The 15740-nt window shown below is 41.5% G+C and overlaps 1 protein-coding gene across 8 annotated transcripts in view; it reads left to right on the top strand.

Annotated features, from left to right (window-relative positions):
• Window positions 1-15740, top strand: part of Cacna1e (calcium voltage-gated channel subunit alpha1 E) — a 304265-nt gene that overhangs the window by 256213 nt on the left and 32312 nt on the right. For all 8 annotated transcript variants that reach the window (XM_032914636.1, XM_032914632.1, XM_032914633.1 and 5 more), the window contains 8 exons: window positions 941-1101; window positions 1632-1769; window positions 2516-2717; window positions 4467-4631; window positions 5161-5271; window positions 9174-9257; window positions 9967-10092; window positions 13960-14025. In XM_032914636.1, coding sequence (XP_032770527.1) covers window positions 941-1101; window positions 1632-1769; window positions 2516-2717; window positions 4467-4631; window positions 5161-5271; window positions 9174-9257; window positions 9967-10092; window positions 13960-14025 — 1053 coding nt within the window. The remainder of the gene's footprint in view (window positions 1-940; window positions 1102-1631; window positions 1770-2515; window positions 2718-4466; window positions 4632-5160; window positions 5272-9173; window positions 9258-9966; window positions 10093-13959; window positions 14026-15740) is intronic.

Here is a 15740-nt window from a genome sequence, read left to right as displayed (position 1 = left end):
TTACAAACCAACAAAACCAGACATACAATGACATAAGTGGCTCTGGTCATTCCACAAGTCTGTTATGTCACTCACCTTCCCTGCAGTGCTAAACTAATTAATCCAGACATACTATACCCAGCGCTTGAAAGCAGCAACTGCATAAATGCAGTACCCTTATGAGGCCAGACTCTCCAGTGAGCTAAGCCCAAAAGCCCAGGAAATAACATTAAATGGCCTGAAATCTGTAAAATTTTCATGAACTCCTCATGGCATGGGGCTTAGAAGGGAAGTCTCTGGAGACCCTCTGTTTCTGTATGCAAGCAGAAACCCCTGTGCCTCATCCACAACACAGAGAACTCAATCTGTCCTGGAATGCCTATTGACCTTCCTTCTGAAGGCAACCAGTGTTCAACTAGAGGGCAGCAGGGTGAAATGATAAAGCCTGATATAACCAGAGCTAATATACGAACTTAGGATAAAATACTGAAGTGAACAAAGGTAGTAGCATGTGATAGCCCTTTGATTCATTTAGGAAGGGAAAAGAGGATGACACATGATCAGTATGTAAATCAATCTGACATCAATAGGTTCAAGGTAAGGAAGAATCTGTTTAATGGGTAAAGTGGTCTAAATGATCTTCCAAATCCCACTTAGTATTACATTTCTGGGTTTTATACTGAGTGTCTCCACGACACTCCTCCATTACTTTCTGTCGTTTTGTTCGGGCATCATGCTTTATATTGACTTTAAGATTTAGAGATGGTGTCTTCTTCCAGGGCAAGTCTTTGCTACCATGACCAGTTTGAGAGTCAGCTCTTCATCTTATGAGTATCCCCGCTTGGAGGGTTGAGAGCTCCTGGGACAGATTCTCAATCTTTTGGGTGGTGATATGGCCCAACCTTAGCTCTGGGCATGAGTATTCTGTGAATGACATGAGTACCTTTGCTGCTGTCTACAGGCTGTGTTTGACTGCGTGGTGACCTCCTTGAAGAACGTCTTCAACATACTCATTGTCTACAAGCTCTTTATGTTCATCTTTGCCGTCATTGCTGTTCAGTTATTCAAGGGAAAGTTCTTTTATTGCACCGACAGTTCCAAGGACACAGAGAAGGAATGCATGTAAGAGCCACCACCATATACCTCTCTTTGCTAAGGGTATCGTGGCAAACCCCTCTCTAACTTCCATGTGTAGACTGGATTTCCTTTGTCTCTTAACTCCTTTCTCTTTCCCAAAGAATTATAAAGCAGGAACAATTATAAAAACAGACATTTGTTGAACTCCTTTACTGTATCAGATAGGGTAAGAGACACTTTGCCTCAACCCTTAAGTTTTAAGTCTTTCTGATGACCTACTGAAAGAAGTTTTATTTATGTTTTGTAAGTATTAAAAATATGACACTCAAACTTTAGGTTGTCCAATTTAACAACGGGTTAGCCTACAAAGGATTAACACTAGGCAGACAGCTAGTGGTATCAGAATTCATCATACATCTGTTGGGTACCAAGTACCAATTTTATTCCAAGTTAGTAGCCCTTCCTTTTCTGTGATGGACACTGGCTACCCCGACATTCTTAAGGCTTGTAGGAATGTTTGACCGTCCCCTGCACTCACCTTAAGAGGCTCTATTTCATTTCTGTTTTGGTTTCAGAGGCAACTATGTAGACCACGAGAAAAACAAGATGGAGGTGAAGGGCCGGGAGTGGAAGCGTCATGAATTCCACTATGACAACATCATCTGGGCCCTGCTGACCCTCTTCACCGTCTCCACGGGGGAAGGATGGCCTCAGTGAGTGATGGGGTGGGCTTGGTATGTGTCTTGCAGGCTGAGATGGGACTGTGTGGGTGCCTTGAAAAGCTGATTCAAGAGGAACAAGGCTAACCCTTTGTTCTTATACCAGGCAAAGTAAGTGGTTCTGAGTAGGCGAGAAAGGCAGAAAAAAGGAAAAATGAAAACCCTTCAGACAGAGATGGAGAGGGGGGAAGACAAAGTCTGGAAAATACCTGAAACTCTTTTTTGTTAATCTTTGAGTTGGGTGGAGTCCTCTGACTTACAGAACAAGTGAGTTTTCACAACTTTCTACCCCTCAGGAGAATCCTTGAGGGCTGTTTTAAACAGATTTATTCTTAAGGTTGGCCCTGTACCTGACAGCCTAAACATGGAGGGATCTGGCAGACTGTAGAGATGCTAATCCTATAGCAGGAGGCTAATTTGTTTAAAAGACTTAGCAATAAGTAAGACACCATTAGTTGTTAGGAGAAAATCCAATGGCACTAGAAGTCTGTTGGTATTGAACATGACAGCCTAACTAAAAGAGGGTACCATTCTGTTGCTTAATAGCTGCATGCAAATGGAAGGCGGCTAGAAATGGCAGGAGTACTTTTTCTTTATGATCTTTGCTATGGTGACCCTGAATCAGTGGAGGAATGGAAAGAGTCAGCGAAGTCCTATCAAGAACTACGAAAGGTGCCCCTATCTTCTAACAAAGCCACGGCTGTCATCTACCATCTGTACCTCTCTTTTGGTCCTCACAGGGTTCTGCAGCACTCAGTAGATGTGACAGAGGAGGACAGAGGCCCAAGCCGCAGCAACCGCATGGAGATGTCCATCTTCTATGTGGTCTACTTTGTGGTCTTCCCTTTCTTCTTTGTCAATATCTTCGTGGCCCTCATTATCATCACCTTCCAGGAGCAAGGGGACAAGATGATGGAGGAGTGTAGCCTAGAAAAGAATGAGGTAACAATGGAGAGGCTATAGGAAGGGATAACAGGGGGGGAGCATCAGAAACTTATCAGGACCAGCATGCTTAGAGGGAGAGAGTGCATTTTCTAAGTTTATAGTCGCATTAGAGCTGTGAAGTCTTGGATGTGGGACTCTGTGGGTAAGAAGACTTTTTCTGGAAATATAAGGACCCAAGTTTGAATCCCCAGCATCCACACAAAAAGCTAGGCATGGGGCTGGTGAGATAGCTCAGTGGTTAAAAGTACCTGTTTCCAAGCCTGATGACGTGAGTTCAGTCTCCAGGGCCCACCTGATAAGAAAGCACCAACTCCCACAAGCTGTGCTCATCTTTGCATGCGAATTGTAGTATAGGGCACACACACACACACAACTTTTTATTTTTTTCAAAATCTGGGCATGGCTGCATGTACCTGTAATCCCAACAGGGAAATGTATACAGGTAAATCCTGAGAGCTTGCTGGCCAATCAGCTTAATCATAATGGTGAGCATCTGGTTCGGTGAAAAGTCCTGGTTCAGAGCAATAATGCAATAGAAGAAGATGCCCATGTCCTTCTCTAACCAACACATGTGTATGCACAGGCATGCATACCTGTACACTCACATGTACATATATCAAATATAGACAAGACATAAAAATATACACAAAAAAGTCAACTTATAATCTCTACCCTTATACACAATAGCCCGGAAGAAAAAGATATGTGTCAGAGTTACAGCATTGACCCATTTGCTTACCTCCCTTCCCCTCATGGCATCTGTATTTCTAATGACAGGGAGTATGTTTTATTTTTTTTCTAATTGGATATTTTATTTATTTACATTTCAAATGTCATCCCCTTTCCTGGTTTCCTCTCTGCAAACACCCATCCCATCCCCCCTTACTATGTTTCTATGAGGGAGCTCCCCTACCCACTCACCCACTTCCACCCTAGCATTCCTCCACACTGGGGCTTCAAGGCTTCACAGGACCAAGGGCCTCCCCTCCGGGACTATGTTTTATTATGTGCTCCTCCAGCACATGTGTAGGTTTAGAACATTATTGTTTTCATGGTTGAGTTTGTTGTTGTTTAACAAAAGGAGCTGAATTAGAAATGGTCATAGATTATAAGAGAAATACATAGGCATATTCAGCTTGAACAACTCTAATATAAAAATTCAAATCATTACAAATCCAAAACATTTTGAATGGTATGATACGGCAAGTAGAAAATTCCATACCATGAAACTTTGTTTCAGGCACAAAATTAATAAAATATTATACAGATTACCCTTAGGCTATGTGGATGACACACATATGAAATATTAATGAATTTTGTGCTTAGCTGAGCATCCTGTCTTCAAAATACCTCATTACATTTTTGTAAATATTAACAACTCAGAAACAAATCTGATAACACAAATCACTCTGGCCCCACATATTTCAGATAAGGGATTCTTATGCAGTAGATTTATAGTTGACATGCACCAGGGGAATCCTTACACCTAAAATCTCAGCCATATGCGATATATGATTTATTAATAACCAACACTTTCAACCCATGTGACAGGATGCCCTCCAGGTGCCTCCAGATATGTAAGATGACATCTTACCTATAGTTTGGTTCAGATGATCCCTATTGCTGCTTTATGACTGTGTCTCTCTCTCTTTTATCCTTATATCGTCCCTCTTTCCTGGCTATCTTAACAGAGCCCGTGCAAAGTTTATGGGTTGAGCTAATTCTAATAACCTTGATTTTCTGCAGCGGGCATGCATCGACTTCGCCATTAGTGCCAAACCTCTCACCCGCTACATGCCACAGAACAGGCACACCTTCCAGTACCGCGTGTGGCACTTCGTAGTCTCGCCATCCTTTGAGTACACCATCATGGCCATGATTGCCTTGAACACCGTTGTGCTGATGATGAAGGTGAGATGTAATCGTGTTTGTGCAGTGACTGGGAAGCCACTCCACCTTACCAGCTTGTTCTGTTTACCTGCTCTTGCATCACGGAGTCTCTTTGACCTTATCCAGTTCAGTACCCTAGTCCCTGAATTTCTGGGTAGGGGTGGGGGGTCATTGAATAAAATGCAGAGTAATAGGGTAGCAGTTAGGGGCTCTCAGGGACAAAAGATGTCAATAGGCTTTGCCTTTGACATTGTGGAATCTAAAGGAGTACTGAAGTTAATGTGAGCCTGATCATATTTCATGCTAAATGCAAAACACATAATTCTGGCAAGCTGTCATGCTACCTTTAGTCCAGGCATGAAGGTTATTTTGCTATTAAGGTGTCCTGGGTGGGACATGGGTATATGTTTCACCTGCATAACATACATGCATCGATGTGTTTCACCAGGTCAAGGTGAGAGCAAGACCTGGCATGAGTTTTCCCACCATATACACATATATATGCCTTAAGGCTTTGACTCTATTATTTTTTTCTTCTCCTTCCTGGCAGTACTATTCTGCTCCTTGGACCTATGAGCTCGCCCTAAAGTACCTGAACATCGCCTTCACTATGGTGTTTTCCCTAGAATGTGTCCTAAAGGTCATCGCTTTCGGCTTCTTGGTATGTCTCTCCCAGCTCAGCTTTTCTCCTTTTGGGGTTCATTCAGGTTACTGCTGTTCAAGAATGGTTCACCCACTTGCCCATCTAATCGTGAGTTTAAACAGGCTGAGTAGAGTAGGAGAAGAGGCAAAGAAAGCCACCTTCTTCTCTCCACACTGATCTAATGGTCTACTCCAGTCCTACTGCGCTCTGTCAGCAGTAGGGCAACCCTCATTGAATTTTACAACTACAGTTGACACATAAAGAAATAAAACAAAAATTAGATGAACTAAACCATGAGTTATTATTTACTGGTAATGTATATACAAACTGTATGATTTGAGTGGGACAATATCTTTCATAGCCTCAAACCAGCAAATAATAGATTTTAAGTTTAGTCTTCATGAAGAGTACCTTCTGCCAATGAAAATAAATGTGGTGTTACTTATGTTTACAATGTCCAGTACCTTTGGGGGTCTCGGGGGTAGGTGGATGAGGATTCTGGAATTGACTTTGCGAGAGATTATAATGGAAATTATTCTGGCATGAGCTCTCTTTTTATTTCTCCTCGACTAGTAATTATAATTGTTTTGCAAACTATTGCATCTGTTCCCAAGACTGTTAACAAAACCTGGCCTTTGCATCAGTGTCCTCTAAACAAAATCGGCCCCTCCCCCTCCTCCCGCTTGCTTCGGGTGTGTGCTGTGCGTTCAGTGGGGAGCAGATAAACCCACTTGACAACCGTTTCGCACTTCTTCAGGGCGTGCATCATCCCCTCCAGTGTAAGTGTACACCGAGCAGACCGCTTCCCTAGCACAGAGGGGAAACTTTGCTGCAGATCACACTGAGAGCTTCTGGTAGCAGCTGTAACAGGGACTCTGGGCTGGGCCTGATAATTGTCAGTGTTGGTTGTGGAGGCTGTTTCCAGTCTCCTGGCTCTTTCTACAACCATTAATTTGATTATTTGGGGTGGAGAGTTGAAAGGAACCCATGGCAGTGGCTGCATTGTGGAATTCCTGACTCCCTTTTGAGTGTTTTGAGACTCGAGGAAATAAAAAGGTAAAAGGAAACTTCTATCAAACAAAGATGCCTTTATAAAATAGTCTAGCCCAAGTAGGGCAAAGTGAAAGTGGGAAGGGGAAAGCCAGCACCAACACGAGGAAAGCTTCTCTATGAGTCTTGGTGCTGACATCGTCTGTGACTTACACACCAATTATGTGTCTAATTATGGTGAATGCTGAATACATACTTACAGGCTTAACTAGAGGATTTGGCCTTGAGCCCTGCCTCCTTCCCACCCTCATTCCTGTGTTTCATTCAAGGCCTGGAGTCATTCACACCAGAAAAGGCACTGTTACATTGATTTGACATCTGAAGCTTTCAGAATACCCTAACATGTACTGTTTGGTCAGATCTTCTCGGTAACTTGGAAACAGGCATAGTAATGTTGTTGTTGCCCTTATTTTAAATAAGAAAACATAAGTTTCTAAGATGTGTAAAAGTTATACAATAAAATGTAGAATTAGAAAGTGGGTGTGAATAAAATAGGAAGAAAAGAGGAAACTGGGCTACTCAATAAATACATCCAATACTTTATACAGCCATTTTTTTCCTGTGTAACAACTGTATTAGATACTTAATGTAAGATTATTTTAACTGTATGTTCCTCCTTTATAGGTGAACCATAGCTCAGGAAAGATTAATACTTTGTTCAGAGTTAAGGAAAAAGACAGATCCAGGAGTTTGATCTTAGTCTATCTGACCTCAGAGTTCACAATCATCTATTTGTTTATTAAGTAGCCAGGTTATATTCCAAAATCCCTAGTGGATACCTCAGACTGAGGCTAATCTGATATCTGTAGATAATATCTGTATATTCTCTCATATATGGCTAGATGGAGGGATGGTTCTAAGAATCACATTTATCTTCATTTCTCTTCCTATTGATGCTATAAACTACACTCTGACAGAAATGACTTAAAAGAGAAATGGTTTATTCTGTCTCAGAGTCTGAGGGCACAGTCCAGTTGGAGTGTCAGGTGCTTGCAGCAATTGGTCACATGACATCTACAATCAGGAAGCAGAGGATGATGAATACAGGGTCAGGTCACTTTCTTTATATAGTAACATCATACCAATCAGGGTAGGTCTTCCCAATCCATAACATAACCAGGATAATCCCTCAAAAGCATGCTCAGAAGCTCATCGCCCAGATGATTCTAGAGTCTACCAAGTTAATACTAACATTGTTAATCTGATAATTATGTCAAATTAACACTGATGATGTTAGGTGATCTTGTCACTTTGTGAATACCATAGTATGTGTTTACAAACTGTAATAGCTCCATCAACAGTACAATATTATAAGACCTACTGTATGTATAATGTGTAATTAGCAGAAACATTATTATAAGGTCTTGTCCTATTGAGAGTTTTCAGTTCAAGGAAGCACTTCAGATCTTCTCTTTAGCATTCTATAATTTTTCACTTAATTTTTGGATCATAAGTAACTGGAATCATGGAAAATGAAACTACAGATAAACTGGAAGAGTACTGTAGTACACAATGTTGGATGTGCCATTGTAAGGCATCCTCAATTGGAACTCAAGGCTTCTAATCCTCTGAAATGAGGAAATTCACCTCTGGATGGAGAATAGGAGAGCTTTGAAATTTGGTGACCTTTGGGACCCCACTTGGCTCCCTTATTAATAAGTTAAGTGCTCCTCTGGAAGGTGAACTTGTTCACAAAGTTGAGTATATCTGCATACACATGCATGCGTGCACACGCACACACACACATTATATATATATCCATACTCTAGAATACATGTGGTTCTGCAATCAGACCTCCCTAAATCTTAGTTTTCTCATACAGAAAACAAGGATAACAGTAGCTGTCTTGCAATCTTCCATAGCCTCCCTCCGCACAACCCTTTCTCTGTGGCATGGCTTCGCTGTTATGGCCAAGCCTTCTCTTCAGTACTATATAAACTTGGGACATTTGGTACTACCTCACCTTCAGACCCACAAGAAGGACAAATGAGCTGAAAGAATATCAAGGATCTGGGACAGAGGATAAAGATCATGTGATGATAATTGTGAGAGTAGGACGGAGGACACTTTGGTGTACTCCAAAACTGATGTTGTACCTGGTGCCAAGAGGAAAGCCAAGTAGACATTGTGGAGGAGTGGGTATTCTGTTTTAAAGAATGTAGCCCAAGGTGCGCGCGATCTGGCATTGGGTGGACGCATCACACACTCTGAAGCAAGTGAAGCTATCTGGTTGGTAGACTCTCTGGGTCTTTTATATCTCCCCCATATCTATGTGTTCAATCAATCCCCTCATTTATATATAACACTTCGCTACCCATATGGTGTGACAGAGCAGAAAGAAGGGCAGGAGTGGGAGCCTATTCATCCTACTGTCAATCAGGTCTTCTGAACAGACCGCTTTGGGGCTGTCTGTAACCTTTAGTCCCATACAGCCTCTTGAAGCAATAAAACTAATTAAGAAGTTAAAGTTGTATGATGCTTAATGTTTAATAGCTGTGCACTTATCCCAGTTCCCTAAGATATATACATTATAAATGGAAAGCTTTTTCTTTGTTGATCAAACTCAGTAGCATGGTTGAAAAACAAATGTTTACTAATTAAAATAAAAACTTTCTTATGGGATTTTTAGGGGCGGTTTCAAAAACATGGTCTACACATAGTTGTGGAACTGTTTTTAAAATGAGGAGTTCCCGAATTAGTAAAGGAGAAACAGAATTTTGGGTTAGAAACAGGAAACTGAGCCCAAAGTTAGAATGAACGTGTGCATGAATTGACAAGTTTTAATTCCAAGTGACAACGTTACGTAATGAAAGATGTCTTTTCCTTTCTCTTTCCTTTTTCTAATTCATGTGATTGAATGCACATGGCAGAACTATTTCCGAGATACCTGGAACATCTTTGACTTCATTACCGTGATCGGCAGTATCACCGAAATTATCCTGACAGACAGCAAGGTGAATGGCTCACAAGATCCTGATGTTGTATTTAAAAACATCTTCTCCACATGCAGTCCATTTATAACCCATCCAATCAAACATGCCCCCTTTGTGTTGGGAGTCCACTTTGTCCTTCCTGAGCAATAACAGGAGAATACAACTTTGGGATGTTGATAATCTTCACAGAAGGGTTAGTTACATTTGCATGACTCAAATAGCAGATATCTAATGGGGTAAGTGGAATAGAGGTATTGGAAGAAAGCTAATATTGGATGTTTGGGCAAATTCTCCAAAGAGAAACATAGCATCTTTAACCTCAATGTTCTTAGACCTTAAAGTGTTTCCGTAAACCAGTTCATCCTGAAGAACATGTGGAGAGCTTTATTGTAATTATTGACTACCAGAATGCCATAGTGTATAGGGGATTAGGAGCCTGCTCTTTAGAAATCTATGTGAAGAGTTTAGAGCATTTGGTAGAAATCGGAGAAGCCCCTGTGTGCTGGGGTACTCTTCAAACCCATCTACCTAGGATTTGAGGAGCTCGGCTGGGAGGCTTAGAGAGAGACTCACTTGGGTGCCCCTCAATGGGAGTTAGGTTAACTGTAAAAGACAGAGACTGCCTTCTATTTTGTGATCTGAATAAGGAAGAAATGTGAAAATGCCAGTGCTTAGCTCTTTCTAAATGATCATATTGTCACTAATTACATGTTTCCTTTTGGCCCACCAGCTGGTGAACACCAGTGGCTTCAATATGAGCTTTCTGAAGCTCTTCCGAGCTGCTCGGCTCATAAAGCTTCTGCGACAGGGCTACACCATCCGCATCTTACTGTGGACCTTCGTGCAGTCCTTTAAGGTAAGAGGCTTCCCGAGGGTGGAACGCCACATGCCAGACAACAGTGCAGCAGCCTCCTCACCCTGGTTTCTTTACCCCTAGGGGGGGAGAAGTTTGTAAACTTGTGTTAGATGCATAAATACAATAGTTCTTAATTATAGCATAGTCTGGCTGGACAGTGATCAATTTATATCTACATTATAGAATCTTATTCTAAAAAAACAATACATCACTTTCTCTTTGTAACGGGCCCTTTTTCTTAGCACTGAGACAGGAACATGCTTTATGAATTGTGTGCTATCCTTGAGTATTCTAAATCTCCTTGAGCAATCTTGCCCATCCATAGAGTCAGCCTCACATCGTCCGATGCCTTTAGTGTGTTCAGGAACTTGTCAGTGACTTCATTTAAGGGAAAAGTTTTTCAGAGGACTTTTCAACTCATGCTTCATAAAAAGATGATTCATGTACAGTTTACCATGTCTTCAACCTATGCATCTCTTGAACTATTGAGTGAATAGTACACTAATGGCACACACACACACACACACACACACACGAGTCCTATAAAAGCTAGGAGTATTTGGCCAAGTTATATTACAATATGTTTCTTTTAAACATTACCATGGGACTATGTGTATGTCTAGGTACATAAAGGTTTGTTAAAATGTTGGTGTCTGAAACCCACTTCAGTGGCAGTATTAGTAAAGTTTCCAAACATATTTCTTTGAGTTCAAACAGTAGCATAAATTAAATGTCTTTGGACATCTAACAAATAACATAATTAGATGTCTAAGGCCTGGGTGCATTTCTTTTCTTGCAGACAAGGTTTTTCAATTAATGTATTAAAAATAAATTTGATAAAATTGACTCAAAGATGACAAGCCATAAATTCACCAAATTGTCCTCCTCCTTTTAACTGTTTATATATTTAATTAAATTTAAGGAGACAGGACAGTAAAATCACGGTATGTCATCACTTGCAAAGGGAGTTTCCTTATTATTAATATATTCCAATATATTCCTTATTGATTTGCTTCATTATCAGAATATTTGAAGTTTGAGATGAGACAGTGGCAAGCAGGTTTAGGCTCCAAAGTATGGCCTTGGCTTTTCTACCCTAGCAAGAACCAATTTTTTGGTAGAGTTATTCCCACAGAGACCTCACCCCAATGAACTCTAATGTTCCAGAGCTAGATGACAAAGAAGAATTTTGCCCTAAGATTCTCAGGTGAGTTCAGATTTAGAATTAGAAAGACAACCTGCTTTTAAAGCTGTTTTTTATTTTATTTTATTTTAAAATATCTGCCCATCAGGCGTCAGTTGTTAGTGAGTCTAAGAAATAAGTGTCATCCTGTCACGTTACCCCATCACCGAGATTCGGTGACACTATGTCCTATTGAAGCTAAAGAAAATGGTATCAAAAACTGACAACCAAATGGATAGCATATTCAGTGGGTATTACAGAGAACATGGATCCCAGCGGGGCTGTATTTTGGATGAGTGTTTCCTCTTCTGGATGGTTCTGCGATACTGTACAGAAACAGATTGCTCAACAACAAAAATGAAAAAGGCAAATTCACTTATGCAAATCCAAAGCAGAGAAATGTCCATTATTAACACTAAACCACTACCTTTACCTACTCTGACCGAATCCTGGGATTCACACATTTCAGTCCCTAGCCTATGTTCAGAATGTCATCCCTTCTTTCTCTTATTTTGTATTAGAGTGCATTCTGTGACCAGAAAGAACAGGGGCTAGGAGAACAGATAAAATCTTTGGTTTTCCCTCTAACGCTTGGAGTAGGAAGATAATCTGAGACTGGAGACATTGGGTGGAGAAGGAAGAATAAAGCCAAATGGGTAGACCAGGGCATAGGGCATCAGCACAGGCAGCAGGGAACCTTGCCTCCTTGTGACAATTCTTGTGGAAATGCATCCATTCCTTTCCTTACACCCTGGGACTCAGTGCTTTATGGAGGAGGGACCTGCTTATTGGCTGTCAGGTGCATTTTAATTTGTCCTCTATTGAAGTGGAAACTTAAGGGTTCTTTGGAAAGTCAGTTGTGTCAGATAGTGTTTTGCTTGGGGCAAACACATGCAGAACTGTTTTCCTGAAGTGGACACAGGTAAAGGTATGTTTGGCTAAAGCAAGCATGTGAAAGGATGTGTGATGAGGGATTCTTCCACTAATGACAGGCATGTATTGGTCTGCCTTACATTGCGTTGTTGAGCTCCATTTGTCATGACTCCATAGAGAGAACTGTACCAAAAAAACACTTGGTGGTGTGTTGATGGCTCCTTGCTGCTTCTGCAGACTTGGGCCAGTTGGCAGAGCGATGTCAGCTGATACAGACTGACATGGAGATTTGCTAAGACAGATTCATGTGCTGAGATAAGACACATGGTGAGGACACGTGATATTTGGAGGGAGTATAAACAGGAGCCAACAGACAATGGCAAGCATAGCTCTGGAACACTTCTTAGTCTCACATAGTCACTGATCTTCACTTAGTACACACACACACACACACACACACACACACACACACACACACACATCAAAAATAAAAACCTTAACCTGGCATCCCTGCTGGTCGAATTCCTCCTGCTGACCAGTGCCAGTCTGGCTGAGACCTACCTGTCTCTGTTAGGTCATGACACTGCTGTTGGTTCATGGTTACTATCCCAACAATACCAAACCAGACTGCTGGTATATTCGTGAAGCTGTGAAGTATTTGTGAGCAGATCGATCTGCCACGGCTACATCCTGTAAACTGAACTGCTGATTTCCTGACAATACAGATGAGATTTGCTCCAAAACACAATTTCTAAACAGGCCCACTTCCCCTTCGTATCCTAATAACCTTTCTTTCCCACTACCTCTGGTGGGTGGTGGGCTAGAAGGGAGGTAAACCATTTAAAACCCATCATAAAAGTAGTCTAAAAAATGTTAAGCCTACACTCTATTCAAGTTGTAAATAGTCCCTCTTGGGACTCTTCGTTTTGTTATCTCTGTTGATAAACTCTGCCCTGCTACACAGCCATCTGAAAGCCTTTGCCTGGTCTCCCGGGATTCATGGTGTGTACACTCAGGACAAGATTGAGACTCTCAGTGGCACTGGCTGCCCGAGAGCTTACAGAATGGTAAAAAAGAGAGAATTTCATGTCAGTACAAGGATCCCCACACAACTATATTGCGCCATCCTGCTCCAAATCTCAACTATTCTGTGTCTGCCCCTGCCCTAGACTATCAAGGGCAAGCCCTTGCCTTCTATTTTCATATAGAAATGTTATCATCACAAAGCGGCAGTAAACATAAACAATATAGATTTTTAAATTTTTGTCTCATGGATTCATTACAGTTTAATAATGGCTGACACTTAGCAGGCTTTAGGGGGATTTATGTGAAATACAATAAAATATTGAAAGGATTAAGCACTGGAAAATGGTATTTCATCTGAGATAAAAGATATGTCTAGGAATGGATAACAAGGAGCCTCAAGTCATTTAGCTTTGCCTCCAGATCCCCCACTATGAGTTATACATTAGATGTGGGGATGACAGGAAGAAATACAGAGACCTTGAAACCAAAACTTAGGTCATCTTTAATTTGGGTCACAGTTACTAGGATTATAAGTCTTTAGCATATCAAGTGAAATGTCTGTCAAACTCAGAAAGTTTCCCTAGCCCTCTTTGGAGATAGGGGTCACATATCCATCAGAAGACTTGGGCATATTTTAAAAAGGAAAGACTACTCCAAATGGAATAGCTTCAAGGATCAGTGTCAGTCCTGCTTCAAATAGCCTCAGGGCAAGCAAGAGCTCCTGCCTTGCCAATGACAACAGGAGCAGTGGTCTCCTTGATTATTATCTCTCGATTCCCTTACAGGCTCTCCCCTATGTCTGCCTTCTGATTGCCATGCTTTTCTTCATCTACGCTATCATTGGGATGCAGGTGAGTGGCCTGATGGGGCAGCAGCTGCCCACATTGTCTCCAGCAGAGTTGAGGATGGTATGTACAGTGTCACTCGACTAAGAAACTTCTCCAAGGTCTTGTTGCATTGTGACCTTGGGAATGTCACATGGGCCAAGTGGTTCTCTAGGTATTCAGGGTGGTCTGCTCTGTGGGGCTTCATCTGAGGTCTCCCAATCATGCTGTGACTTAGGAATAGCTGGGCTTCTCCAATAGCCTAAAACAATAGAACTACACCACTGTTTTCAGAGAGGGACCCCCATTGCAACCGAAGTAAGGTTTTTCCCTCAGGATCTCTGTATTTGAACAAGGAAGATTAGATGGCTGTTCCCCCAGTAAGTGATGACACCAAACACATCTATGTTAAGTTTTAACTGTCTGAGTTCTCCAAGACCTGTTACTGCCAACCCAAGGAAGTTCCAGCAACCTATTCCTACCGATTCCTATAGTACAGGGCCATGGAACTTGCTCGAGAATCCCCTGGCCTACTCAATCCTCAAAGTTTTTAGAACTTGATAGCAGATTGGGTTCTGTCCTGGAGATTTGTACAGATAGCGAGAGGTTCACTGAGCCCCAAGAAACCAAATGTTCTTTCTAAGAACAAGAGTCATTTCGAATGGATGACCTGCTTCAATGAACAAGGAGCACACACATCCCCTAATTTATTTGGTGTGGTCCACAGGCTTTTTGAAAGAATGACTTAAAGAGCTGCATGACTAACCCCTCTAAGAACTTCAGCTGACAGTTCCTGAAGCCAGGCAGCCTGGAGGCCTCCTTAGATGTCTGCACCACCTGGCTACCTCGAGTCACTGCCTCAGTTTCCAAACTTCCTGATCAGCAGTCTGGCCTAGATTCTTTCCACAAGACCTCTTATCTCACTCTTCCTCTAACTCTAACCAGGCAGTATTAGTCTCCAAAACCACAGCCAAATGCCCAGCATCAAAATACATAAGACCTATAAAGAGCCTGTCATTTTCCTTCTCTGAAGATCTTACACTGGGTATATGAAATGATGTTGGTAGCAATAGAAACAATTGCCACGGAACTTTAATGCTCTCTTAATAACATCAGGACCCTACTAACTCCCTCTAACCTTTACCTCAGAGTTTACATAGTCTCAAACCAAAAATTGAAATTTGAATGGTTAAATTAAATTCCATATGCCAAAGTTTCTGTATGATAAAATAGCACTTATCCCTTTCATCTTCAAGTGAAATAAGATGGAACGATACTATCTCCAAGTCTACTGATAAGACTCATACTGACATTGATAATGCCGTTTACCTCATTTACTTGGTTTGCCAGGTATGGGGCTGACTATATGCCTATTTGCAAATAGACACATATATACAGGCATATAAAAAGAAGGGGTGAGGTGTATGGTTAGTATAATCAGAAGTAATTGAGTTTCATTGTTTCCACTGACATTTAATATAGTTAAGTAACCTTTAACCTTATTCATGTTCTCAGATAACAAGGTAAAAAGCTGATATTGACCTAACTGTGCCTCTTTACAACCCAGTTCTTAATGCTGTGCCTTCTCTCAGCCCATCAGACAAGCAAGTGCAAGGACTTCTTTGACTTGTCAATAGGAGGTGGGGACTGCTTTTTCAAGACAATAATGCTTTTGCCACCGTGGCTTGCTTTAACTTGCTATCCCCAGCCTGGTCTGTCATAGAAAGCCAGTGCCAAGTGCA

Source organism: Rattus rattus, chromosome 10 (genome assembly GCF_011064425.1).
Source record: "Rattus rattus isolate New Zealand chromosome 10, Rrattus_CSIRO_v1, whole genome shotgun sequence".
In the NCBI taxonomy this organism is placed as follows: Eukaryota; Metazoa; Chordata; class Mammalia; order Rodentia; family Muridae; genus Rattus; species Rattus rattus.
The sequence above is the reverse complement of the archived record's forward strand: the minus strand, read 5'-3'. Positions and strand labels throughout refer to the sequence as shown.